General features: G+C 53.7%; 2 protein-coding genes across 2 annotated transcripts; one reads left to right on the plus strand and one right to left on the minus strand.

Moving 5' to 3' along the window:
• Positions 1–735: 735 nt before the first annotated feature.
• On the plus strand, positions 736–13,375 carry NID2 (nidogen 2). Its single transcript, XM_088533789.1, has 18 exons — positions 736–930; positions 1,668–1,976; positions 3,702–3,934; positions 4,304–4,629; positions 5,670–5,819; positions 5,887–6,132; positions 6,213–6,413; positions 6,511–6,735; positions 6,825–6,968; positions 8,137–8,252; positions 8,383–8,608; positions 10,404–10,573; positions 10,659–10,788; positions 10,882–11,053; positions 11,411–11,568; positions 12,327–12,450; positions 12,913–13,025; positions 13,115–13,375. Exons 1-18 carry the CDS (start codon positions 736–738, stop codon positions 13,123–13,125), a joined length of 3,249 nt encoding a protein of 1,082 aa, XP_088389915.1. The 3' UTR covers positions 13,126–13,375.
• Positions 13,376–14,096: 721 nt separating this feature from the next.
• Positions 14,097–25,667, minus strand: RTRAF (RNA transcription, translation and transport factor). Its single transcript, XM_088533773.1, has 8 exons — positions 25,575–25,667; positions 23,928–24,052; positions 22,855–22,954; positions 21,610–21,696; positions 20,892–20,980; positions 18,139–18,207; positions 15,024–15,072; positions 14,097–14,387 (listed from the first exon to the last, which is right to left on the minus strand). The coding sequence occupies exons 1-8, from the start codon at positions 25,633–25,635 to the stop codon at positions 14,233–14,235; spliced, it is 735 nt and encodes a 244-aa protein (XP_088389899.1). The 5' UTR covers positions 25,636–25,667; the 3' UTR covers positions 14,097–14,232.
• Positions 25,668–27,636: the final 1,969 nt, after the last annotated feature.

Genomic DNA, 27,636 nt, shown 5'->3' on the forward strand with positions numbered 1-27,636 from the left:
CTGCCACATTTCCCCCTTCCCCCAGCCCCCCTGCGGATAAGGAGTCAAGTTTCTGTGTGCTCTCCGGAGAGCGGGATGCAGCCGGAGCAAGAGCGGCCAGGGCCTCTCGCCCACGCCTCCGACCCCGTCGCCCCGGCCTTGCGCTGGCCGCGCTCCCGGCTCCGGGGGAGGCGCAAGCCCCGGGCATTGCAGGGGGGAAAGCCATGGGGGGGCTCAAGGCGGGGGGCCTTCCTCTTCCTTCTCCTCCTCCTCTTGCTCCTTTTCATTCCTCCGCGGGCAGGGGCTGCCCCGACGGGGTCCCCCAGGCCCCCGCATCCCCCCCGCCTTCCCCTCCAACCGGGATGCCACCGTGGTACCCAGCCCCGGGGGACCGGGGCGGCGGGGGGGCAGCCCGGGGCGGATTTTGGGATAAGCCGCGATTGGCCGACGCCGGGGCCGGGGGATGCAACGGAGGCGAGGCCGCGGTTTGGGCCCGCCCCGTCGGCAGCGCGCCCCGGCCCGGCCCGCCCCGCCGGCTCCGCTCCGCTCCGGTCCGCGCCGTCGGGTCCGCTCCGCTCGGCGCCGTCGCGTCGAGCCGGGTCGGGTCGGGTCCGCTCGGCTCTTCGGGCCCGCGCCGCCGGGTCGGCTGCGCCCGCGGCGCCCCGGTGCGCCCCGTCGGGTCCGCGCCGCTCCGGAGCGCTGCTCCCCGCCGGGGCCGGGGCCGGGGCCGGGGCCGGGGCCGGGCCCGGGGGGACGATGCGGGCGGCGGCGGCGCTGGCGACACTGGCCGCGCTGGCGGCGGTGGCGGCCGCGCTGCCCCGCGGGGCTCTGCTGCCCCACGGCGCGGCCCGCGGCGACGCGCGGCTGCGACCCGGCGACGACGAGAGCTCTGCGGCCGTGACCCTGCGCCGCGAGCTGCCCTTCTACGGCCGCGCCGCCCGCCAGCTCTACGTGAGTGCCCCGTCCTCCATCCCGCGGCCTCCCACCTCTGTGTCCCCTGCTCTGCCCCTCCGCCTCCCCTTCTGGCCATCCCTCCATCTATCCCACTCTTTTCATCCCATCCCTCCTTCCTTCCTTCTCTCTATCACTCTGTCTCTCTGTCCTTCCTTCTGCTCACTCCTTTCCCCCACAGCAGCTCCTCATCCTCCTCCCCATCTCTGCCCCTCCTCATCTACCCTGTCTGTCTCCTGCACCCCGTCCCTGCACCCCCACGGGGGTCTCTCCTCCACCCACGGCTGCATCTCCGCACGTTCCTGTTCTGCATCCATCCCTTCCTCTCCGCACGCTCCTTCGCTCCCTCCAGCCCCTTCCTCTTTGCCCCTCCACGTGCCTGTTCTCCGTCCATCCCTGCAGGCCTCTGCTGTCCCTCCCCCCTCTCCGTGTGTCCTGCCTCCGGCTTTCCCTGGCTCCAGAGGAACAAGGGGGCCTTTTCCTTTGCAGCTGTTCCTCCGCGGAGCGGCTGCAGCTGGGACAGCCCGGGAGCTGTGGCTCTCTGGGGGACGGAGAAGCCCAAGGTCTTTGTTTCCTCCTTGGAAGAGGCCGCATGTTCTCCCTCCCCCAGGCTTGGCTCCCAGCCCTTAGCACCGCTCTGGGGACACTGGGGCACCAGCACAGAGGTGCCCTGGCCATGGGGACAGCAGGGCAGGGGGGGGCTGCTCTCTGACCACCCTGCACCGCTCTCCCTGCAGGTGGGCACCAACGGAGTCATCTCCACGCAAGATTTCCCCAGAGAGACCCAGTATGTGGACGACGATTTCCCCACGGACTTCCCGGCCATCGCTCCCTTCCTGGCCGACCTCGACACCACGGGCGGCAGAGGGAACATCTACTACCGGCAGGACGACTCTTCGGACGTGCTGGACCGGGCAGCCGGCTACATCCGCGCCGGCTTCCCCGAGGCCGCCGCGTCCTTCGCGCCCACCAACGCGTTCCTCGCCACCTGGGAGGACGTGGGTGCCTACGAGGAGCTCTCGCCGGGCATGGAGCCCTCCAAGAAGGTGAGGGCCATGGGCTGATGTTGGCTTCCCGATGAACGAGTCTTCCTTAGGCAGCACCCAAAGCTCTGAGATTTTTCCTTCTGGGCAGCTGGATGGTCGCTCCAGGCTTGGAGAAGGGCCAGAGGGGTGAGGATGCTCCAGAGCTCCCACAGCATCCAGACAAACCCCTGAACTGCCAGGATTGGCAATGCTGATGGCTTGGGATGTGCAGAGGGGTTGGAAATCGGGCCCAGAGGAGATGGGCAAAGATGTGGCTTTGGGATGGCCCTCTGCGGGTCATATATGTTTTATATGGAGCCTCCTTTACATTGAACTGGGGGTGGAAAAGAGGTGTAAAAAAAATAACTGCAGAGCAAAAATACTTGTAGATGCCTAAGCCAAGGCCATGGCACATGGTGCTGGTGTGCGGCCGGCAAGGCATTTGGAAGGAGGCAGGAGGCATTTGTTTCCTCTTCTCTGGCAAGTGGGAAAAGCAACTGGAGAAATGGCACCGGGGGCCTCCCAGTGACCTTGCAGACATCAAAAACGCAGCCTCGGGTTCTCCACGAAATTGTTTTTCCTCTCGAAAAGAGCTGGATCGTGTTTTAAAGCCAAAATGAAGGGGGAAAAAAATGTTTTGCTTTGAAATGAGACACTTAATGGAAAATTTCATTCAAGGAGGGTGGAAAGTCAGTCCGTGTGTTGTCCGCAAAATTCCTTTTTTTTTTTTTTTTTACCTATCATCTTTGTGAAAACTGCAGGAAAAAAATCCCCAAGCGCCACTTTTCTTTTAACTTTTTGGCTGAATTTGCCATTCCTTGGAGCTCAGAAGTTGAAACTCAGAGTTTATTTATTATGAAAGGCCTTCTGCTTCAAAATCTGCCCTGTTTGGGGCAGAATTTGCTCTTTTTGGCTCTCAAAGGCAGCGCTGCAGCTCAGGGGATGCTCCCCAGGAAGGGGACACTCTGCCTGTGCTCCCACCAAGTACTATTTTATTTTATTTTATTTTATTTTATTTTATTTTATTTTATTTTATTTTATTTTATTTTATTTTATTTTATTTTATTTTATTTTATTTTATTTTATTTTAAAATCTCTTGAGCATCCCAGCTCCAGCTCGCTCCGGGTCCGACGCTCCTTTCCTGTGGCGAGGCACCGGTGCGGCAGGAAGTGCCGTTATCTCTGCCAGGCGGATGCGGAATTTCAGCATGGAAAAACAGCTGTGGCCCCCGTGCAATGTTTTCCCGGCGCCTGGGGCCACTTGCTTTGTGGGGATGCTCCGGTGGCTCGTTAGGGTTGTGCTCGTGGGGCTGGCGCCTATAGCGGGATGTATGAGTGTGGGCAAGGCGCCCGCCTGTTTTTTCCTGAGGAAATGGAGCTTCAATTGCCCTCCCGGGGAAACATGGCCCGTGCTGCTCTCCGGTGCCAGCAGGACCAAGGGGAAGCTCTGACAGTGGTGGGGACAGCGCGGGACCATCGGATGGGTCCAAAAGGAGATGGTTGCAGGAGATGTGTGGAGAGCACCAAGGCCGGGCACATCCAAGGTCCCTGGATCCTGGACATCCCGCCAGGCTGAGGTCCAGGGTCACCCCATCTGTGTGGCTGCGGATACATCGCAGCAGGGTGTGAGGAACATATCCTCAGTGCTGTGTTTGCGTCCGCTCTTCTGTGGTGGCTTCCACGGGGACGTCAGCTGGTGCCTCTGCGCTGTCACACACTGCGTGTCCTGCTCTCCCTGTCCTGCAGCTCAACACGTTCCAGGCTGTGGTGGCCTACGACGCGGTGGACGCCTACGCCATCTTCCTCTACCCTGACGACGGCCTCCAGTTCTTTGGGACCCGGCCCAAAGAGTCCTACAACGTCCACCTGGAGCTGCCGGCCAGGGTGGGCTTCAGCCGCGGCGACGGTGATGACCCCAAGAGGGATGGACTCTTCTACAGCGTGGCCAGCAGCGAGCGGGCCTTGAAGCACCTCTACCAGTACGTAGCACATTCAGGGCGCTGGGTGAGGAAGGGGACTTGGGTGGCTCAGGGTGAGCCAGATGGGCAACGGTGTCCACCTACATGCGTGAGGGCAGCTGCTGAGATGGGTGGTGGCATCTCACCAGCATCAGGTACCAACCATGGGCCCGTGTGGCCAGCCAAAGTCCTAGCAGACAGGCCAGGAGAAGGTACAGGACCCAGAAAACGTGTCCCTAAAGGGTTTTGTGTAGGTGCCACTGTGCTGTCCCGAGCCACAACAGTGGGGCCAATCTTGGAGGCCCTGGTTGGAGTGTGGTGCCGTGTGGGGCCTGGCTCCTCCTGTCCTTCCGTGTCCCTGGGTAGATGCCTTTGGCCACTGTCCCCTAGGGCGAGCAACGTGATGGTGCCCGGCGTGTGGGTCTTCCACATCGGCAGCGCATCCCCGCTGGCCAACGTGGTGCCGGCGGGCGGCGGGCGGCGCGCGGGCGGCGCGGGGCACGCGGCAGCGACGCGCGGCGGGGACGAGCACGCGGCCGCGGTGCCCGAAGCCCACAGCGGAGCCGAGCCCAGCGAGGGCCTCCTGGAGATCCCCGAGGAGCAGGAGGGCAGCCTGGACCCCGACGCCCCGCGGAGCCTCCCGGCCAACCCGACCTCGTACCGCTACGGGCAGCACGGCGTGCGCGTGGAGGAGGACGTCAGCTTCAACACGGATGGTGAGCAGAGCTGGAGTCCGGCTCCTCGGAGGCTCCTCTCCCCGCTGTGTCCTCGCCACGGGCTGGGCTGCTGCATGGCCCGGAGCAAAGCCCTGGGAAGAGGAGCTGGGAGCGTTCTGGCAAGTGTGAAAGCCAAGGAAAGCCCTGAGCCTGGGCTGCTCTCCAAAAGCACATGCAACTCAGAACCTTGCCCTTGGCGTGCCCGCTTCCAGTGTGATGCTCTGTCCCCCTTGCACATGTACTCCTTGTACTCATCCTTCTTGAACGCATCCCCTCTTGCATGCATCCTCCTTGCACACATCCTCCCTTGTGTGCATCCTCTTATGTGTGTTCTCCTTTAAGTTTGTCCTCCCTTGCACGCATCCTCCTTGCACATATCCTCCTTGCACGCATCCTCCTTGCATGTGTCCTCCTTGCATGTGTCCTCCTTGCATGACTCTTCCTTGCATTCTCCTTGCACGCATCCTCCTTGCATATATCTTCCTTGCATCTTCCTTGCATGCATCCTCCTTGCACGCATCCTCCTTGCATGCATCTTCCTTGCATTCTCCTTGCACACATCCTCCTTGCATGCATCCTCCTTGCACGCATCCTCCTTGCACACATCCTCCTTGCACGCATCCTCCTTGCATGTCTCTTCCTTGCATCCTCCTTGCACGCATCCTCCTTGCATATATATTCCTTGCATCCTCCTTGCGCACATCCTCCTTGCACGCATCCTCATTGCACGCATCTTCCTTGCATTCTCCTTGCACGCATCCTCCTTGCATGCATCTTCCTTGCATCCTCCTTGCATGCATCCTCCTTGCATGACTCTTCCTTGCATCCTCCTTGCATACATCCTCCTTGCATGTCTCTTCCTTGCATCCTCCTGAAGCACATCCTCCTTGCACGCATCCTCCTTGCACATATCTTCCTTGCACGCATCCTCCTTGCACGCATCCTCCTCGCACACATCCTCCTTGCACGCATCCTCCCCACCCCGTCCCTAGGGCTCGCCGGGCGCCGCGGCGCTCAGCGCGGTGCCCGCTCGCCCGCAGTGTTCACCTACAGCGCGGCGGGCGAGGAGACCTGCGAGGGGCCCGACGGGCGCTGCTCGCCGCACGCCGTGTGCGCCCGCTACGCCAGCGGCTCCTGCTGCCAGTGCCGCGACGCCTACTACGGCAACGGGCGGCAGTGCCTGCCCGAAGGTACGGCGGGGACGCGGGGGCGGCGCGCGGCGGCCCCCGGCTTCCCCCAGCGTCTCTCCCGTTGCAGGGGCCGTGCACCGCCTCAACGGGGAGGTGAGCGGGCGGCTGGCGGTGGGCGGCGCGGCGGTGCGCTTCGAGGCGGCGCAGCTGCACGCCTACATCGTGGGCACCGACGGGCGGGCGTACGCGGCGCTGAGCCGCGTGCCCCCGCCGGCCGCGCGCGCCCTGCTGCCCCTGGCGCCCGCCGGCGGCCTCTTCTCGTGGCTCTTCGCCCTGGAGGAGCCCGGCTCCGAGAACGGCTTCCGCGCGGCCGGTGAGCGCCGGGAGCGCGCGGCGGGGCGGGAGAGCGCGGCGCCCGCGCGGCACCCGCCGACGCCGCGCGCTCCCGCGCAGGCGCCCACTTCACCCGGCACCTTGAGGCGACGTTCGAGCCGGGCGGCGAGACGCTGCGCGTCACGCAGGCCGCGCGCGGCCTGGGCCCCGACGGCTACCCCAGCCTCAGGATGCAGCTGGAGGGGCGGCTGCCCGCCGTGCCCGAGGACGCCGCCGTGCACGTCGCGCCCTACGCCGAGCTCTACCGCGACGGCGGCGCAGGTGCGAGCGGCGCCGCGTTGGCACCGCGGGATGCTGCTGTTCGGGCACCTCTTGCAGTTTGTCACCGTTGCTTTTCGCTCTACTCGTGTCCCCGCAGGGGTGACGTCGGCGGCGCGCCGCGAGTACGTGCTGAGCTCGGGCGCCGGCAACCGCACGCTGTCGTACCGGCTGCGGCAGAACATCACGTTCGCGCGGTGCCCGCACGCGGCCCGCGCGCCGCCCCCCGCGCAGCGCCTGCGCGTCGAGCGCGTCTTCGCCCTCTACGACGGCGCCGAGGGCGTCCTGCGCTACGCGGCCACCAGCCGCGTGGGCCCCGCCGCCGGTGAGCTCGCCACGCGCGGCGCCGCCTTGGCCGTGGGGACGGTTGGCGCTAGCGGAGCTCCCCGTCACTGCGGTGTTCCCCCCTTGCAGATGAGGAGCAGCAGAGGTTTGTGCACCCTTGCCACGATGGCACCCATGGGTGCCACCCCGTGGCCCGCTGCCGGCCCGGTCGGGGGACTGACTACGTGTGCGAGTGCCCGGATGGCTACGGCGGCGACGGCCGGCGCTGCGACGGTGAGCGCGGCTGTGCCGGCTGCGGCAAGCGCCACCGCGAAACGGGTGCAATGGGCAAGGACAGTGGGTGTAATGGGAGTGCAGTGGGTGCAACAGGCACACAGCGGGTGTGCAATGGGTGCAATGGGCATGTAGTGGGTGCAATGGGCACCCAGCCGGGGTGCAATGGGTGCAATGGGCATGTAGTGGGTGCATGATGGACATGCATTGCAATGGGGGTGCAATGGGTGCAAGGGGCATGCAATGAGCGTGCAATGGGCACGCAGTGGGTGCAATGGGCACCCAGCTGGGGTGCAATGGGTGCAATGGGCATGCAGTGGGTGCACGATGGACATGCAATGAGTGTGCAATGGGCATGTAGTGGGTGCATGATGGACATGCATTGCAATGGGGGTGCAATGGGTGCAAGGGGCATGCAATGAGCGTGCAATGGGCACGCAGTGGGTGCAATGGGCACCCAGCTGGGGTGCAATGGGTGCAATGGGCATGCAGTGGGTGCACGATGGACATGCAATGAGTGTGCAATGGGCATGTAGTGGGTGCAATGGGCACCCAGCTGGGGTGCAATGGGTGCAATGGGCACGCAGTGGGTGCACGATGGACGTGCATTGCAATGGGGGTGCAATGGGTGCAAGGGGCATGCAATGAGTGTGCAATGGGCACGCAGTGGGTGCAATGGGCACCCAGCGGGTGTGCAACGGGTGCAATGGGCGTGTAGTGGGTGCACGATGGACATGCATTGCAATGGGTGCAAGGGGCATGCAATGAGTGTGCAATGGGCACGCAGTGGGTGCAATGGGCACCCAGCTGGGGTGCAGTGGGTGCAATGGGCATGTAGTGGGTGCCCGATGGCCATGCATTGCAATGGGGATGCAATGGGTGCAAGGGGTGTGCAATGGGCGCAAGGATCGCAATGGGTGCAAGGGGCATGCGATGAGTGTGCAATGGGCATGCAGTGGGTGCAATGGGCACACAAGGGACATGCATTGGGTGCAAGGTGGGGGGTGCAAGAGCCTGCAGTGGGTGCAATGGGGACAATACACGCACAATGGGCATATAATAGGTGCAACGGCTGCAGTGAGTGTGCAGGGGGCATGCAGTGGGTGCAGTGGGCCCCCCAAACAGCCCAGAGCGGGGGGGTGCTCCACATCTCTCTGCTTCCTTGCAGATGTGGACGAGTGCACCGCCAGCCCCTGTCACCCAGCGGCCACCTGCACCAACAGCCCAGGCTCCTTCTCCTGCCGCTGCACGCCCGGCTACGAGGGCGACGGCTTCCGCTGTACCCTGGGTATGACACTCTTTTTCGCTCCATTTCGGTGTTTTCCCCCCCATTTCCCGCACACCAGGGCATCCCCGCTGTGGGTGCCACCCGCCGAAGCAGGCGGGGGTGACGGTGACGGCGGCGTCCCCGCACCCAGAGCCCACGCAGCGGGCGCAGACGCTGTGCGAGCGCTGGCGGCAGAGCCTGCTGGAGCACTACGGCGGCAGCCCCCGCGGCGACCAGTACGTGCCGCAGTGCGAGCCCCACGGCGCCTTCGTGCCCCGCCAGTGCCACGGCGACAGCGGCTACTGCTGGTGCGTGGACGAGAGCGGCCGCGAGGTGCAGGGCACCCGCTCGCAGCCCGGCAGCCCCCCGCCATGTAAGAGCGCGCGGGGGTCGCGGTCGCACACGAGGATGTGATGGGTTGGGTTGGGGGAGTCCGGGGTGCACGCGCCGCCCCAGCACTGTGCACGCTTGTGCATGCACGTGTGTCCCTGCTCTCTGCACACACACGAGTGTGCACGTGTGTCCCTGCTCTCTGCTGTGCACGCTTGTGCATGCACGTGTGTCCCTGTTCTCTGCACACACGAGTGTGCACGCGTCCCCGCTCTCTGCAGTGCACGCTTGTGCATGCACGTGTGTCCCTGCTCTCTGCACACACACACACACACACAAGTGTGCACGTGTGTCCCTGCTCTCTGCAGGGCATGCTTGTGCATGCACACGTGTCCCTGTTCTCTGCACACGTGTGAGTGTGCATGCGTCCCTGCTCTCTGCAGTGCACATTTGTGCATGCACATGTGTCCCTGCTCTCTGCACACGTGTGAGTGTGCACGTGTGTCCCTGCTCTCTGCAGTGCACACTTGTGCGTGCACGTGTGTCCCTGCTCTCTGCACACATGTGAGTGTGCACGTGTGTCCCTGCTCTCTGCTGTGCACGCTTGTGCATGCATGTGTGTCCCTGCTCTCTGCACACACATGAGTGTGCATGTGTGTCCCTGTTCTCTGCAGTGCACGCTTGTGCATGCACGTGTGTCCCTGTTCTCTGCACACATGAGTGTGCACGCGTCCCCGCTCTCTGCAGTGCACGCTTGTGCATGCACGTGTGTCCCTGCTCTCTGCACACACACACACGAGTGTGCACGTGTGTCCCTGCTCTCTGCAGGGCATGCTTGTGCATGCACACGTGTCCCTGTTCTCTGCACACGTGTGAGTATGCATGCGTCCCTGCTCTCTGCAGTGCACATTTGTGCATGCACGCCTGTCCCTGCTCTCTGCACACGTGTGAGTGTGCATGCATCCCTGCTCTCTGCTGTGCACACTTGTGCATGCATGTGTGTCCCTGCTCTCTACACACACACGAGTGTGCACGTGTGTCCCTGCTCTCTGCAGGGCACGCTTGTGCATGGACGTGTGTCCCTGCTCTCTGCACACATGTGAGTGTGCACGTGTGTCCCTGCTCTCTGCAGGGCACGCTTGTGCATGCATGTGTGTCCCTGCTCTCTGCACACATGTGAGTGTGCACGTGTGTCCCTGCTCTCTGCAGGGCACGCTTGTGCATGCACATTATTCCCTGCTCTCTGCAATGCACATGCATCCCAGCTCTCTGCACACGTGTGAGCTTGCACGTGTCCCTGCTCTCTGCAGTGCACATGTGAGTGCGCACGCGTGTCCCCGCTCTCTGCAATGCACCCCATGCCTGCTCTCTGCATGTGCACTAACATGCATGTGTCCACTCTGTAATGCACATGCATCCTGGCTCTCTGCACACGTGTGAGCATGCATGCACACCCTCACTCTGCAATGCACACGTGTCCCAGCTCCCTGTGCACAGGCGAGCGTGCCCACACATCCCTGCTGTCTGCAGTGCACAAACAACCTGCCTCTCTGCAACTTGTGAGCATGCACACGCATCCCACCTCTTTGCACGCATGTGAACGTGCAGGACGTCCTCCCTCTCTGCAACGCCCGTGCACCCCAGCTCCCCGCACACTCGTGAGCATGCCCAGGTGTCATCTCCACAGTGCACCTGCACCCTGTCCCTCTGCACATGCACCCGTGTCCCCACTCTGTGCATGGGAAAACCCACCCGTGCGGCCCCGCTCCGCTCCCTGCTCCGCGCGTCTCCGGCGCCGCGGCCGCCGCTCGCCCTCACGGTGGCCGCTTGCGCGCCAGGTCTGCCCAGCGCCGCGCCGCCCAGCGCCCGGCCCACGCCGCGGCCCGACGTGTCGCCGCCGGCCGCCGGCACCTTCCTGCTCTACGCGCAGGGACAGCAGATCGGCTACCTCCCGCTCAACGGCACGCGGCTGCGGAAGGACGCGGCGAGGACGCTGCTCTCGCTGCACGTAGCGTATCCGCCGGGGCGGGCGCGCGGGAGGCCCCGCGGAGCCGCCCGCACGGCCAAACCGGCCTCTCCCCCCGGCGCCGCAGGGCTCCATCGTGGTGGGCATCGACTACGACTGTCGGGATAAGACGCTCTACTGGACCGACGTGGCCGGACGCACCATCAGCCGGGCCGGCTTGGAGGCGGGCGCCGAGCCGGAGCCGGTCATCAGCTCAGGTGTGCCCCAAAACGCCTCTTTTGGGGCGTTCTGCGCCCGTGGGGCCGCCGTGACGGGGACGGTGACGGTGACGGGCGCTGTCCCACGCACAGGGCTGCTGAGCCCGGAGGGGCTGGCCGTGGACCACCTGCGCCGGGCCATGTTCTGGACCGACAGCGGCCTGGATAGGATCGAGCGCGCGCGGCTGGACGGCGCCGAGCGCCGCGTGCTGTTCGACAGCGAGCTCGTCAACCCCCGCGCCATCGCCGTGGACCCCGTGCGCGGGTGAGGCGGGAAGGGAGGTTTCGGGGTGAGCGGGGGGCGCGGGAGGCCCCGGTGCATCCCTGCTCCCATCCCTGCTCCCGTTATCCCGTCGCTCGGGTCACGTTTGCACGCACGCCGTCGTTATTGCGGTGCGAAACAGTCTGGGAACTGTAATTCGGGGCGTAAACACATCTGACATCCTTCTGCGCCGCTTCTAGAGCTTTTCAAATCAAATTAAGAGCTATTCCAGGCCCTGCCAAGGGAATTGCAGGCAGCCCGTCCTGCCAGGAGCTGCTCTCTAAGGAAAAGCGATCGCTCTTCCCCTCAAACCTCGGCTCTGAGCCTCCTGCGGGTCCGTTACCCAACCACCTCCCACAGGAACCTTTACTGGACCGACTGGAACCGCGAAGCCCCCAAAATCGAAACTTCCACCGTCACCGGCGCCAACCGGCGCGTCCTGGTGGACAAGGACATTGGGCTGCCCAACGGGCTGACGTTCGACCCCTTCTCCAAGCTGCTCTGTTGGGCGGATGCAGGTAACGTCCCCCGGGAGCCTCCGCACCAGAAACGCGCCGAGCTCCGAGAAGACACCCCAATGTGTGTATATACATATATATATATATGTATATATATATATATATATATATATATCATAGAATCATAGAATGCTTAGGGTTGGAAGGGACCTCTAGAGATCATCTAGTCCAACCCCCTGCACACGCAGGGTCACCTAGAGCACGTGGCACAGGACTGCATCCAAGCGGGTTTGGAAGATCTCCAGAGAAGGAGACTCCACAACCTCTCTGGGCAGCCTGTTCCAGGGCTCTGGCACCCTCACTGGGAAGAAATTTTTCCTTAAGTTCCTGTGGAACTTTTGGTGTTTCAGTTTCCGGCCGTTTCCTCTAGTTCTGTCGGTGGCCACCAGTGAAAAGAGACCGGCCCCATCCTCCTCACTGCCTCCCTTGAGGTACTTCTAGACACTGCTCAGGTCCCCTCTCAGCCTTCTCTTCTCCAGCTGAACAGGCCCAGCTCCCTCAGCCTCTCCTCATAGGGCAGATGTTCCAGGCCCCTGATCATCCTTGTGGCCCTGCGCTGGACTCTCTCCAGCAGCTCCACATCCCTCTTGTCCTGTGGAGCCCAGAACTGGACACAATACTCCAGATGTGGCCTCTCAACCTGCTGTAGATGCTCTTTTTAATGCACTCCAGGATCCTATTGGCCTTCTTGGCCACGAGGGCACACTTCTATTTATATATATATAAAATATTTATATATTTATTGTGGATTCGAAAAGGAACCAAGCACCTGGAGTGCACGCTCCCGGACGGCACGGGCAGGCGCGTGGTGCAGAACAACCTCAACTACCCCTTCAGCATCGTGAGCTACGCGGACCACTTCTACCACACCGACTGGCGCCGGTGAGGGCACGGGGACGGCCCGGCGAGCGCGGCGCCGCTTCCGGCGGCGGGAGCCTTGGATGGAACGGGAGCTCGGCGCCGCTCTCCGCGTGCGGAGCGAGGCGGAGGCGGGATTCGCTCCCACGTCCGAGTCCTCGCAGCGGGGTCAGGGACTCGCCTCTATCCGGCTCCAGCTGGAAGCTCTCAGGGCTTCCATCCGGGCAGATGGCAATAAACGCTGAGGCTCCGGCCTCGCCGGGGATAATTGCTCCTTGGAAGCGCTGGCCGCGCGATCCCGCCTTTCCCACCGGAGCAACGCGCTGACCACGGAGACGGTCTGGGGCACATTCCCCTGCTGAAAGTCTTGGAGATGGAAAACATCAAGATTAGGGCAGTTCCAATGGTCTGTCCTTAAATGCAGAGAGAGGGAAAAACAAACGTGTTTCACAGCCGATTAAAGCCCTTTTCCCTCTTTATCCATAGGGATGGTGTGATAGCTGTCAATAAAGATACCGGCGCCTTTACCGATGAGTATCTTCCAGAGCAGCGATCACATCTTTATGGAATAACTGCAGTTTATCCCTACTGCCCTGGAGGTAAAAACATTAATAACTTTTGCCTGACACCCGTTATTTGATTAATATGTTAAAAATGCATTTTAAAAAATACCCATTTCTCTCTGCAGCAAGAAAATAGTAACTACTACTTCAAGTAACGACGATCCCTATAACCACAAGAACATGAGACCCAGAAAATCATCACTGCATAGAGCTGAGGGGAAAAACCCTTAACGAAGGCCAACGAAGTGACCTACTTTCCTGCAAATGATTATCAGCTATTTGTGAAGTTATACCTCAAGTCTGTACTACTGTATTTTTTTTAATGAAAAACATTGATATATTACAGAAAATGGTCCTGGGAATCTTAGGCCATTACTCTTAACTTTTGCTTATGCAAGCAAATTTAAAATGCAGCTGTCTTAAAATAATGAAATGGTTTATTGGAAGAAAAAAGGACTAATTTTACAATGTTCGACAATCTGACCAGAGGGTCTTTTTTTTTTTAAACCAAAAAGAGCATATGGAAAGCTTTGGGTGCAGTATCTTGCTGGGTCTAAATAATCTACAGCCCCGAAGACAGAGACTGTATGATCAGAAAGCAGTTATGTGACATGGCAAAAGTATTAGAGTTTTTCCAGAAGACAACTCAGTATTTTCAGCACTGCCTCAATGCATGTCTTTTAGTATTTATATTAGAAGAATAAGCTAGAATTAATCTGTTCATGCTTGTTTTTTAAGTGCCTTCATAGACCTACCCAATGTAGACCAATACATGTTCAGAAATAACCATTTAAGTTGTAATGCTTCACTTTTTCTAGCTTACTTCAATAATTAAATAAAATGGTTGTTTTCAGTTTCCCTCTGGATCTAATTTTAAGTACTTTGGTTGGAGGGGAGGCTGTGGAGAAGCAGCAAGGAAGCCAGCACGGAACAGTCTCCATAGCAGAACTGCAGCAGAGAGGAATCTGCACAGCCTTTATATAACACTCCCTTTTCAACACAAAGCCAAGCACAACGAATAAGGACAATTGTATTTGCCAACTTAGAGCTAATCAGAACAATTTGTCTCCATTTCCCCAACTTTATTTAAAGAAAAATGGCAGCTCGTTAGAACAGTCAGAATTTAATTTCCTGTTTTCTTTCAAACAGTAAAATATCCATTCCAAACTGCATGCCAGGGGTGTACATAGTTCCTCCTAACTGTATTAAGTAGACAGACTAAAATTTTAAACTATTAAACTATTCATCTTCCGACTTTCCCCAGTCTGTGGTCGGTCTTGGGATCAGCAATGATGGCCTGCACTGCTACAATCGCTTCGTTTATTTTTGTTTGCAGCTCTCGGAGTTCTTCTATATGGAGCAATCGCAGAATCTGGGCGGCTTCGTTGAGAACAGCGTCTAGGAGAGGGGCAGAAAGCAGCAGTATAAGCATTTCCATCTGATATTTGTGTGTCTTAAGCTCAACCTGAGCGAATGCTCTGTCCTTTGCTCATGCTTTTTCATGCTTGGAACAGGAGCCTCTGCTCCCGGTGTTGCTGGAGATGCAGGGCGCTCCGTGCGGAACCGCGCGCAGCTTTGGGCTTGCAACAAGCCACAGCCAAGTCTGCTCAGCACGAAGCATAATTTAATTGTACAAGGGGCAGAAGTGAAGAGCAGAAGAGACTCAAGTCATGACTCTTGCTTAGAAAATAACCCATCAGGTCAAGCCAAATGCTGCTTCCTCTAATTGGGTTTAGGTTACGGTCTCCCTGGAACACACGGAAGCAGCAGGCTGGTCCCTGTGCTGGCAGCAGTTCAGTTTTTGCACGGCCACAGCAGGAAGATGCACTTCTGCACGCAAAAGTGACTGCCACTAAAAGCTGCAATTGAAACGCTGGCCTGAAACCATTTATTGCCCAGCTAAGAGTCGTGCTCCCGCACGCAACGCTCCAGGCTGCTGGAAGAGCTCTGCTTTTCCGCTGTGCACATTCCCGGGTGTTCTTATTTGTCAAAGGCAAGCGGCTATTCAAAAGTAACATTTTGGGAAGTACTTACCTCCGGTGTCAAAGCCAAGGATGTGCTTTTCTAAAGCAACAGGCAAACCCTTTAAAAAGGAAGAAAAACACGTTACAAAATGGCATTTCTAAATACATGTGTTGTTTAGAAAAACGAAATCAAAACTACACTTTGTTTATAAGGATGCAACTAGCATCAAAAGAGCATCGTGACATGACTCTGACCTGAAACATCAAACAACCAGGCTATTAACTATTAACAAAGACTCTTCACAGCCTATTAGCAAATAACATATTCATCTTTCATCCTTAATAATATTCCCTTTGCTTCTCCATTGAGTACACACAGCCTGTAGACAATCCTTAAAAGGCGACGGAGAGCACTGCGAGAGCACTCCACAGCGCATCATCTCTAACCAGAGCAAACAAAAAGCAGCACAAATTGGGCTTTCTTAGAAACTGGAAACAGCTGCCAGATTTCAAAGCGCTCACTGTTTTCAAAACAAAGTTGTAAAAACTCCATCATGCAGCAAGTGTCTGGAGCACTGAATGTGCAGCCTCCACCAGCTTCCCCAGAGCATCCTGCCCAGCGTTAAGCTCAGGAATAAACACTGAGTGTTCAAACTCTAAAACATGCTCTGAGACAGTGTCAGTGGGCGTTTTATTGGTGGCTATTTGTAAGCATGGCTATTTCCTCGGCGTGAGCTGCTTTTTGGTGCATGTTTTCCTGTCTGCTCCCTCTGGTGGAGGCTCTTTTTGAGGAGCAGATGGAGCTCTCGGTGAGCACCAGGGCCCTGTACGTGCACTCCCCAAGCAGCTTCAAAGCAGGAGGGAAACTAAGAGCCCCTCTAAACCTCCTTTACTGCACAGGTCAGTTCATTTCACAGCCTGCAAGGAAATTTGGATTTAAAACTTGCTGGGTGACCACCGTCCACAGCCTGCACCCATGGGCAACCTGCTTATTTTTACAACCTAGTTCTACAAGTTTATCTAGAGTTTTGGAAAGATTCACACTGTGCTTTTAAAGCTACCATGGCTTTAGCCTTTGGGACCTCCAGCCCATACTCTCCCACCTGTCCATGTCACTTGAGTGGCCTTTGCTGTGGTTGACCCTACCCTAGATACAGTCCCCAGGCAAGAAAAGCCCAGGATGGGCTAGGAGAGCTGAGGGCTCTCCTGATCTGGAGGACACGGGAGGAAGGAAAGAGGCTGCACAGCTTTAAGTGCACTCCTCACCATCACAGTAATAAAGGGATGAATTATGCAAAGACGTGAAGAGGCCAAAAGCTGAAAATCCTTTGAATTATTTGAGCTCAGACAAGTACTCCCTTTACACCGCGTGCTACTCTTACAGAAGGGTTTGAATATCAAGCTCTCATAAAGCAGCAAGACAGTGCCCTTCCATAAAACACGCCTGCCTTCATGCCTTAACAGACAGCTCAGCACCAAGGACGGTATAAATGATGGGAAATGGAAAACTGATCTGCCAGAAGTCTGTCAGCATAAACCTGAATCCTGTCTAAACACTGAATACATTGAATTGTCACCCATTCAGCATGAAACATAAAAAAAGAAAACACTCCTGAGTGTGTGTCTTATCTTGAAGACTATCTTAACAGACAGACCAACGAGACAAAACTCATTCTGCTCAAGTACTTTTAAAGCCTAAGCACAGCAGCATAGTGCTCATATTGATCCTTTGGCCAGAAGAGACCCATTTCCATGGGCATCTTATCTTTTTGCCCCCTCTACCTCCATATGGCCAAGAACGGAGCTCATGACACTTTGTACCCTAAGTCCTGCTTGTGACACACTATCCAAAGGTTATCAGCTGTTTCAGGGACAAGACTTAATATACACAAAGTGTCCTAGCTCATACGCTGGCCATTAAGAAGCCAGCCAGAAGGAGAGTCCTGTTTTCTTTATCCTTCTCCTCAACTATCCTTTCCCCTTTGAGGGCATTTTCTTCATTTATCATGATGCTGTTCACTACTACTGGTTTTATTTTTTGTTTACAGAAGCATTACAGAAAACCCCACTGCTCTTTTCAGAAGTCATTTATTGTCCTATCAGGAATCCCCAGTTTGCAAAGCCACTCAATGTGCAAGTGTCCCCTGCACACATATAAAGCTGCGTCCCTGCCTCTTCTCCATCTCAGCTGAAATTCGGCATTCGGAATGGGAGTACAATCCCAAAAAATATAACATATTCAATGACTCCTCAACCTAAAATCTTGAGAATGGATCAAATATGAAAAATGCTTTGTCACAAAAAACACTACACTATTCCTTAAAGAAGCTTATTCCAGCAAACTCATAAGAAAACCCATTTTGATTCCTGAACACCAGCATTGCTGCTATGTAAAAAACAGCAAAAATAAAAGTAGCTTTTTATTAATGTCACTTAAGAGAAAGTAAAATTAATACAGCAGTCTCAGCTGCTTACAGGTTTCCTGCTATTTTAATGGCTTTGATTTGCTGTCCCAACACTTCTGGCAATCACTGCATTGCAACCTGCAACTGCCACGCAGTGAACATCATGAGCAGTGTTATGATAATAAACAAAACATGCCCTGCTCTAAGCAGCAGCCAAAAATATAGAAAGTAAGAGAGCAAAAATAGTTTTTTCAAGTAGTATTATTCAGCTCAGAGGCTTAACTGTAGAATTCCATTTCATCATTTCTTATTTGGAAGGGCAGAGGAGCTGGGTGCCCAACATCCCGGCCCTTAAATCGTGAGGGGGAAAAAGCAACACGTTCCATACAAGGAATGTTTTGACTATTTATAGCCAAGGCTGCTCCTTCGAAGGAAAAGCCAGCTCATACATGTTCTTCCTCTGACACTGGAGGCTTGCTGCTCTGAGCAGCAACAATCATCATCCAGCACACACCAAATCAGGAAAAGAGCTATTTACACGAGATACCACTCAGGTGCCTATATTTGTAATCACAGAGGAATTAAAAAGCACTTTGTATGCTTCCTATAATTCTTCTCCTGTTTTTTTTTTAGGATCAGGACTGCTAATAAAAACAAGCTTCCACCTCCTCCAAAATGTTTAAACAGAGCCCAGTTTGGCTCTCTGAGCTGAGACCTTTAGCCCATGCTGTTTTTTGGCCAGTGGAAGAAGGAACACGCGAGCGGCTCGTGGGTACAAACCTCCTTGGACTGGTTGGCCTTCGCGATGGCGTCCTGCGTCAAGCGCTCCTGGACCAGGATGCGGATTGCCTAGGAAAAATATTTAAAGGCCAAAGTGATTTAATTAGGTCTGAATGCATTCCTCTGCAACGCCAAGAAAAAAGGAGCCAACATTAAAACTCTGCGTAATGTCAAACTTGCAGTTTTATAAGAGGCTTTTTGGAGAACTCCTTCAGACACTGAATTCAGTTTCAAACTTGTGCAGCTCTTGTACGACTCCGTGCAATTAGTTTCGTTCCACAGGTTCAGCCTCTTTTGCCCTGAGAAGGCAGTTTAACCAGAACAGATCAGGATTTTACACTGTTACTCTGCAAAGCATAGGAATCGTCAGGGTTCCCCATTCCCAGAAGGACGGATCATGGATCCAAAGCAGCAGCACCAGTTTTTGAGACTGCCTTAATTCTGCAGCAAGGCAGCTTCTTCAGGAAAAAGTTCCAGAGACCAGGATCTGTCAGTAAGCACTGAGCTGGTACCAGCAGAGAAACCTGGAGCAAGGCTAAATTCATGTTTTTTAAAAGACTAAAACATAAAAGAATTATTTTGAGACACACACATGCAAAAAAACCCCAAAAAAAAACACAACAGACTTGACTGAGTTTAACAATCTTGTCGCTCATCTATTTTTACTGGCTCCAGCCTGCAGCCCAAAATCATACCAGAGCTATCAAGTTACTGATACCTACAGCTGTAAATGCCTCTAAAAATAACTCAAGGAATACCACGCAGGCAGGCTTGCACCAAAGAGAACTCCGTCTGTCACACGCCTCCTCAGCCTGCTTCCCTGCGAGCCTCTCCACGTGACAGACCCAGTGTCACTGCTCCACGTTTCTCCTGGCCTTGGGCACGGATGAAGTTGAGAGGCGACGCTGCAAAGTTGCCACTGGGCACCGTGACAAGGCTTCTAACTAGGCAGAGCAGCCTGGAGGAAGCAGCGATTTGATCGGGAGTTTCCTTTTGATATTCCAGCACCAAAGGCAGACTTTGCAGGAGAGTTTTGAGTGACTTTTGCATTAGGAAAATGACTTCTGATATTGGTACACAGAAAAGTGTCTTCTGACCAGCTTTTCAGCTTGAATTTAATAAAATGGACTCCCAATATCCCGATATTTCTCTACTCTGTGGCACATTTACACCCTTTAGCCTTGCTAAGCATCCATTCCACACCCATCACACCTTCTACTATGGTCGTTATGAAAAGAATATACTGTAGTGTGAAATCATTTCACTGATGCATTCTGGTATCATCGGCCCTTGAAAACTTGCGTGATGATGGCTCATGTAACAAGAACTGCTACTGTAGGAACCTACTATCCCTAATTAAAAGCAAGAAATCTAGGGTGGAAGTTTGGTCCAATTACCCCTGACCAAAAATAAATAGATGTGAGACTAGACATGTGCAAAGACAAAGTGTAAATACACTTAATGCAGAAAACACTTGCACTTTTTCTTCCTGAGCTGTTAGTATCAGATTTGGCAAATCTGCTTAGAGCTTGTTAGCCTTGAGACAATCCTGTAAGAGGAGCTCAAGGGATTTTCTGCTGGCAGCTTCCTGAGCTCATGCTGCAGAACCCCAGCAGTGGCACTCGTAGGTCTCTCTCTTTACCTGCTATCACTTTTCGCCAAGTTTGTAGGGGTTTGATACCTGAAACCTCCACTGCTCTGTAAAGTCTTGTGAAGGACCCAAAAGTCATTGCAGGAAGGCAAAGGAGGGGAGCTGGAGAGAAGCAGCAAGTGACCGACAGGATGAGTGCAGGGCCTCATTTCCTTAGGAAGCCAGGCTAAAGTGATAAGACTATTCAAATATACCCACTATAAATTTAAGCACACTGTATAACTGTCAATACCCACAGCATTCCTTTCTCCAAAGTAAATTTAGCAAAGATCACAGCTTCTGCACTGAATGGACCTTAGTCTTTTGTTTTTCAGTGAAGTACCATGTTTATTTTGGTGCCAAACAAAACTAAGAGTATTTCCATATTTTGATATGATCAAGTAGGAACTCAGGATTGTTGCCAACTCACTAAATACACTGCTTGAACATAGCTTTGATGTGAAATTTGCACATTACTACAGTTCTGTCATTAAGGCAAAGACTTCTTTCAATTATTAGAAGAATCATTTGCAAAATTAATCCATTTGCTGCATTTAAAAGTTATGATTAACTGTCAAGATTAAACTAATCTGAACTCAGTTAGGACAAAGAATAAGCAGTTCATGGGATCAAAAGCCAAGAGGAAATAGTGTATAACCTTGGCTCTTTCCTTTTTTTTTTTTTTTATTAAAAAAAAAAACACATCCTTTGCATTACTTAGTCTTTATGTTCTCAAGTTACTCCTTTCATTTGCAGAGCTGGAACACAAAGAACTACTTTGAGTGTATTCCTCAATATATTTTAGGTCTTCGGATGCCTCAAAAAGAGTTCATAAAAACACAAGGCAGTAGTTTTCGCTTGGCTTCACGTTTGGAACCAAAGTTCTCAATTGCTGTTGTAATTCCAGGAACTCTGGTACAATTGAACTGTTGACAGAAATAATTACCAATGCATTAAACTTCCATGATTTATGTTGTGTGCTCCTATCTGCTTGAGAAGGCACATGTAGGATGAGCATAGGGACAAGTGGGAAGTAAAGTCACAGCCAGCAGCACCTCTAGTTATTTCCCACGTTAGCCATGGGTAGGGTAGGGAGGGAAGAGCAGAAAGTTGGGAAACTCACCTTGAGCATGACCAAGTAATCATCGTGCCGCTGGATTTGAAGCAGATTAGCTAACGCCATCACTCCAGCCTTGAAATCAGGATTATTCACTGAAAAACAAATACACTGCTTTAACTGGCTCCAAAGGACATAATTTGCTTCCTGACTCCATGGTATCAGCCTGTGCTCCAGAATGGGCAAGGCTGTGGATACACAGCAGTGAGCAACCAGTTAGTCACCTCGGCCATAGAATAGAAGGGAGGGGCTCAATCAATGTGCTGTGAGATTTAGTTCGTATCCTCTTTGTGCCACGAGGCTCTAAACCAGATTGCACAAGCCACTGGAAGCACAGACAACATTGTTCTTAATGCAGAGCATATTATGTAAAGGTGCTACAGCATAGGAAAGCAGGGCAAGTCTTTAAAAGTCAACAGCAGGACAAACGTATGCTCTTTTGTAAATATTTCTATCACTTAGCTGCAGAGTAGAGCTGCGCCTGCTGTGTGAGGGCAAGATTAAAAGAATGAACAACTGATAAAAGTGATTCTCAAATCACTATTCATGTAGAAGCGATTCTGGGATAGCAGTAAACATGTGAAATCCTGCATTTCCAAAGCTTCAAGCATGACTTGCAGAGCTTACATGTATCACAGCACTGTAACAATATTCAAAAAGCCTCATGGAAGCCAGGGAGCACATTCATGCAAGACGTCCATACAGGACATCACTGCACACTTACCATCCAAGTTAATCAGTGGCTCTGCATTTTTTGCTGTATTGTCAGCATTTTTAGCACCGTCAGGGTTAGAGTCCTTATATTTATCAGCTGTTAAAATAAGAAGCAAATACGATCACCATTAGGGCTAAAAACAAAAATAACAAGTTAAAAGTGTATAAAACAGTAGCTTGAGTCAACTACATTTTGGACATATGGCTTACACCCCAGAGCCTTATGGACACATATGCTGCAAATTTGGAGCTCCTCTACTAAAGACCGAGTAGGTGTCAGTCTAGTGAGCACTTTAAGAGCTCCCATCTGCACCCCACGTCTGTCCTGCTGCAGAGCAGGGTTGCAGCACACTCCCTGCTTCGGCAGGGCACGACGTTCTGCAGTTTCACCCCAGAAAAGCAAGGCTGAACCTGCACCTTGCAGCTCTGCTGTGTCTAAAACCCAGCACGCAGCTAACCCTGCAGCCCGCTTTACCTTAGCCAGCGTGTTCTGATAAGACGGAGTAAAACACTCCCAGGAGGTGCCTTGTTTTACAGGCAACAGCATTCCTGTGTGATCCACATGGCTGTTTTTCAAGCCTTCTGAAAACAGGACCTCTTCCGGCCCCTCCACCCTCACAGAGCCCTGAGTTAAAGGCAGCCCCTCCAGCCAGAGGGGTTAAAAAACAGCCCTACAAGCTGCAAACATCTACAACCCTTCCTTGCCACAGTCAGAGCTCAGCAGCAATCAGAGGTAATGGAAAATGCTGCTCTGGCACCAGTTTTCCTTTTAAAAGGTCTGCCACCAGTAACTACATTTATCTCTGTGCTCTCACTAAATGGAAACCAGTTTTTCACAACCTCATTCTAGATCCCAAGGGCTCAAGAGTTATGTCTTGTGAAATAAAAAAGCAAGAATAACTTATTGAAATATCAGTACTAAAGAAAAAGCGTTTAATGCATTTCAAAATAAGTTCTTATAAAGACAATCCCATGGGAGAAAAGTATAAAAACGTGAAGTGGGTTTTGCTGTATCCAAGACATTATATATTCATGTGAGGAAATATTCCCACATGTGATATATACATGAGTACATTCCTGCAGTGACCCAGGGGAGCTGAGCTGAAGCAGCTCATATTTGAATACAGTGCAAAACAAGTAGACCAAACTTTTTTTTTTAGATAAATACTTTTGACATTGTATTAATTAAACAAATACTAAAATAAACAGTGAAGTTTCCAGCTTATTCTGAAATATTTAGCAAGTTCCATCATACCATTATCTCCATACTCAAGTCTAACTGCTAATCCAAGAAGCCAGTCCACCGTTTCTTGTCGTTCCTGTATTTTGAAGGGACAGTTTACATCCTTCATATACTGTGGAGCAGAAAGAGGAAAAGAAAGAAATAGGAGTTACTGCCGTGAAGGAAGTACCTGTACGAATTAGTGAGGAGCACAGAGTGTTTTGCAAATAGTTACTTCCTCCCAGAATTGAATGTCATTAGAAGATAACTATTAGTAAGAAGAACTATCATGCAGTGTCCTGCTGCACAATCTGATCTACCTGAGGCATTCCAGTCCACCCCCCTCCACAACCAGCTCAATCCACTCACTTTTCAGGCAGTAAGTGATGCTACACACTGTCAGACTGACAGCCAAAGGCACAAAAGATGCTCCTTTCACTGTTCAATTTACACAGTGACTGGAGATTTGGGCAAGAAGGCGAGATAAAACAGAGCAAACGTCTCTGCTTGTCAGCTAAAACTTTCACAATATCGATACCAGCCACAACAGTAACTTTAAATCATCTGGACAAAGGTCAGAGGATTCTAGGTGGCAGGGGGAGAAGTAATTTTTCCTTTCTCAGGTCACCATGCAGTGCTGAAGCGTTAGGCCCAGAGGGCCACGCAGTGGAGGACGACAAGCCCAGGCTGGGCCACCAGTTCAAGCCCTCCAAGGCCAGGACACAGGACCTTGCCCTGACACAACCCACTGCCACGAGCAAAACGGCCAGCACGTGGGGAAACTCTGCAGAGTCCCTTGTGCTGAAGGGAGGGACAAGAGCTGCCACGCAGCCTCCGCTCCAGCAGTGCCACCAGGACACCAGGGCTGGCACGTCACGAGCAGGGAGAGCGTTTCCCAGCGCTGGGAAGAGGGACAGGAGGAGAGCAAGGAGAGAAGAGCAGCCAAGAAAGACCAGCTGCCACATGTGCTGCTGATGCCACAACAGCAGCAGCACCTCTGGCATCACGCACTGGCAAATATTCAGTCATTTACATTTAGCATCTATGGAAATTATTACACACAGAAGCTTTAGAACTTGAATTTGTGTCTGAAACAGCAAAAATACCTTTTCAAAAGATTTGGGCCAATCATCACTGTGTATGTTTCTCAAGTTCCCTCGGTCTTCAATCTTGTAGTGCCTGATTTTCTGGTCTTCAAGCCAAACAATAAAATTTCTGAATTCCGTCTCATCTATAGAAAGAAACAAACAAACAAAAGAAGAATTAACCAATATTTTAAGGGAAAAACCCAGACCGTGAATTTTGAGGCAGCTCATCCGGACAGAATCTGGTACCCCTGCACGCTTTTATGTTTTACCATTATGAAAAATGTATCTTCCACTAAAACTGTATATTCCAAGATAACATCTGACCAGAACTCAGTACTATGAACGTTTCTCATTTTTCTGGTCACTTGACTGTCTATGGTCGACTGACTAAACTAAAAGATATCGGCCAACAGATTGTTGTTAAGTAAAGAAGGAAAAGCAAAACAATGATAGGGAAAAACTCAGTTACTAACCCTGTTGCCCAGGCAAACATGTCACATGTTGCAATAACCCCCAGTCTTTTCTAAAAAACAATACACACACATCCCGTGACTCTGCAAAGTTATTTTTCCATTATTGTTTACTCAACATTTTGCCATTTGGAGTCAGAATTCCACAATACAAAGACTGGAGTCCAAACAAAAATATTAGCACAGGACCAAGCAATTGCTTTGCACCTGCTCTTCAAGGATGGAATTTATTTCTCGATGCTGTAAATCGCAGTCCTGGAGTACTGCTGCCCTCTCCCCAAAAAATAGCAATATTCTGTCATTTGGTGAGTTTCCATATCCTGAAGCAGCTTCTCCTGCATCTCAGACTGGGCTAAGGATGCCGTTTTTCCCTCAGGGGCAGGAACAATATTCCTGCTGCTCAGCAGTGCCTTGAGCAACACAAATGCCCCATTCCTGTTGCACTATAAGAAATGGAGACAGTCACCATGTGCCTGAAGAGAAGCTTTCAAGGAGACACTTAAAACTAGACAGTGGCAGAATCCAGTTTTTTAAAAAATAGTTAACAATAAAAAAAAGTTTGGATCCCCTACAAAAGAAGATGCTGCTAGATGATCTCCTGAAGGAGAGGTCAGTCTATGAGAAGCATTAAAGGAAAAAAAGGCCTAGAAAAAAAAGATGGCTACAATTGATCACACTGGCTACAAATGTATCTTACGTAGCCCTTTTGAGCAATAACAGCAAAAATAAGGTTAAAAAAGACAAAGAAAAAAAGCTGTGAACCTGCTGAGAAGCAGCACAGGGTTGGTGCAATTAGTTTATTATTATTATTAAAGTTATAGTAATAATTTTGCTGCAACTTAAGCGAGTCATGGCTGAATCTTGACCACAGAGAATTGCAGAAATGCAGCCCAGAAAACGCTTTAACTTTATTATTATTATTATTATTATTAATTTATTTATTTTCCCGTTCTCAAGCCCTCGCGTTTCAGACCCGCAGGTAACGGGGAAAACAGCGCAGGGAAGCGCCGCTCGCACCGAAACTCCCCGCGGAGGCCCCGGGGGCAAACGTTGAATCACCGAGGGCAAAAAAAAAATATAAAAATAACAAGAAAAAAAGGCCCCGAACGCACGGAAAGGCTCGTTATGGGGGTGCAAGGCACCCCGTAGCGCCGGCACCGGGAGGCGCGGCGCGGAGAGGCCCGTTAGCGCTCACCCCTGCAGTTGAAGCCGGCCGGGTTGTGGTAGTCGAGCGCCGAGAGCTTGCGGCGGAACATGGCGCCGGTTAACGGAGCGCGGCCCGCGGCGGCCCCGCCCCGGCTCGGGCTCCCGGTGCGCGGGGACTTCCGCCCCGCTGCCGCCTCCCATTGGCCCGCGCCGTGAGGGACGGGCGCTGCCGCCAATCAGCGCGCGGATGGGGCTGCCGGGAGCGCGGGGGGTGGAGGGGGATTCACGCAGTTTTAATGATAGCGCTGCGCGGGGGCGGGGCCTGGGGAGGGGCGGGGCCTGAGATAGAGGGAGGGGCCTGGAGAAAGGGGCGGGGCCTGAGGCGGGGTCCAATAAAGAGGGAGGGGGTGGGGCCTCATTGAAGGGGCGGGGCTCGATGCAGGGGGCGGGGCCCGGGGTGTGGAAATGGCGGGCGCGCTGAGGGGAGCGGGAGGGCGGTGGGGCAGCCTCAGGGAGCCTCCGCGTGGGGTCGCGTGTCCCCACACCAGGGCCTTTCCCAGGGCAGGGTTTTCCCTGGGTTTTTTGTACAAAACATCCCCCAAATACCTGCCCACGGGCTGGATGCTTCCTGCATTCCCGCTCTTTCTCTTAGGAAAGAGCAGGAATTCGGGAAGCATTGGACCAGCGTGCCAAATGGCCAGAGTTCGGAGAGAGCTGGGAGGCGTGAGCAAGTGGGGAGGGGAAGGAAGAAAGGCCATTTATTTAATTTCCCCTTTTCCCACCTAAAGTACCAGCCCCTGGGAGCCGCACGCCAGCAGCTGCTTGCCGGGATACCCCGGGAGCAAAACCCCCGTGTGGAAATGAAGGTCGGCCACGTGCAGGCTGGCTCTTGGGAGCCCGCAGATCCCTTCCCTCCCATTGAGGAGCCAGGATGGGAGCGGAGCACAAAACACTCCGGTGCCACCAGCGCTGCGACGTGCAGCTCCAAACGGGAGGGCTGGGAGAGCAAATCCCAACCCTTCCCTCGCTCCGGGCACCGCGGTCTCATCCTGAGCGGGGCCCCGGCTCGGCCACCCTTGCATCCCGCAGCGCCGCTTCCCAAGGACGAGACAGGGACCGGGCTGAAACGAGTCCAAAATGTTTATTTCCAACGAGTACATTGACCACGTGGGGTGGGGACGCGCGCTACATCACGACTCCGGCCTTCCCGCGCTTGGGGCATTTGTGGTTTTTTTTTTAAATTTACTTTAAATTTCATTTAAGCCACCCCCCACCATTGACATTGACATTTACACGGCCTCGCTGCCCAAAGCCCGCGGCGCCGAGGGGCAACACGGCACGCTCGCCCCTGCCATGAGCAAAGGTTGTAGGAAAATCAAATATAAATGCAAGAAATCAAAAGGGGAAAGTCCCATTTCAGCACTCCAGACATTCTTTAAAAGCCCAGGGGTTGCCTTTAACATCACCGCGCTGGAAATGCGTCACCGGTGCAGAGACGTGACACCCACTTGTCCCAGCGTGGGATATGGAGCTGGCTGCATTTTGCTGGATGAAAATACCCGGCAGTAAAACACTATCAGTGAGCAGCTAATTCCAAATCCCCCTTTTGGGCTTCTCCTGCAGCTTTTCTGTGTGTCTATTTATTCTTTTAGGTAAGAATTCAAGCAGTAAAATAGGCGAATCATTAAGAAAAGGTTGTTCCAAACCACTTCACGGCAGCGCTCGAGAAGGGGCTGGGGGGCGAGCAAGACCCCAGGCGTGTGGCTAGGCCGGCTTCACTCTCCATTACAGCAAACCAGCACGGAAAGGGAAAGATGAACCGTTTTACGGGATATTTACAGCTTTCCCGGCAGCGCCGCGCGGAGCCGGACAGGGAGCGGGGGAGAAAGCCGGGATGGGGGCGCTGGGAAGTTCCCGGGGACGTCTGGGCCGTTCGGCTTGTACAAACTCGTCCCGGGTGCCCCAAAGCGTAAGAACAGCGGGTCTTTGTGCCAGAAGGCTAGAAAAAGAGTACGAAAAGGTAGAAAACCCAAAAATGCACTTGTCACGGGCTAGAAAGAGTCACAGAAAGGAACGGAGAGGTTGGTTCCCTCCGGGAATTTAAGCCGAGC

This window comes from Tinamus guttatus, unplaced genomic scaffold, assembly GCF_059628265.1.
Source record: "Tinamus guttatus ecotype Peru unplaced genomic scaffold, ASM5962826v1 Tinamus_guttatus_pri_ptg000522l, whole genome shotgun sequence".
In the NCBI taxonomy this organism is placed as follows: Eukaryota; Metazoa; Chordata; class Aves; order Tinamiformes; family Tinamidae; genus Tinamus; species Tinamus guttatus.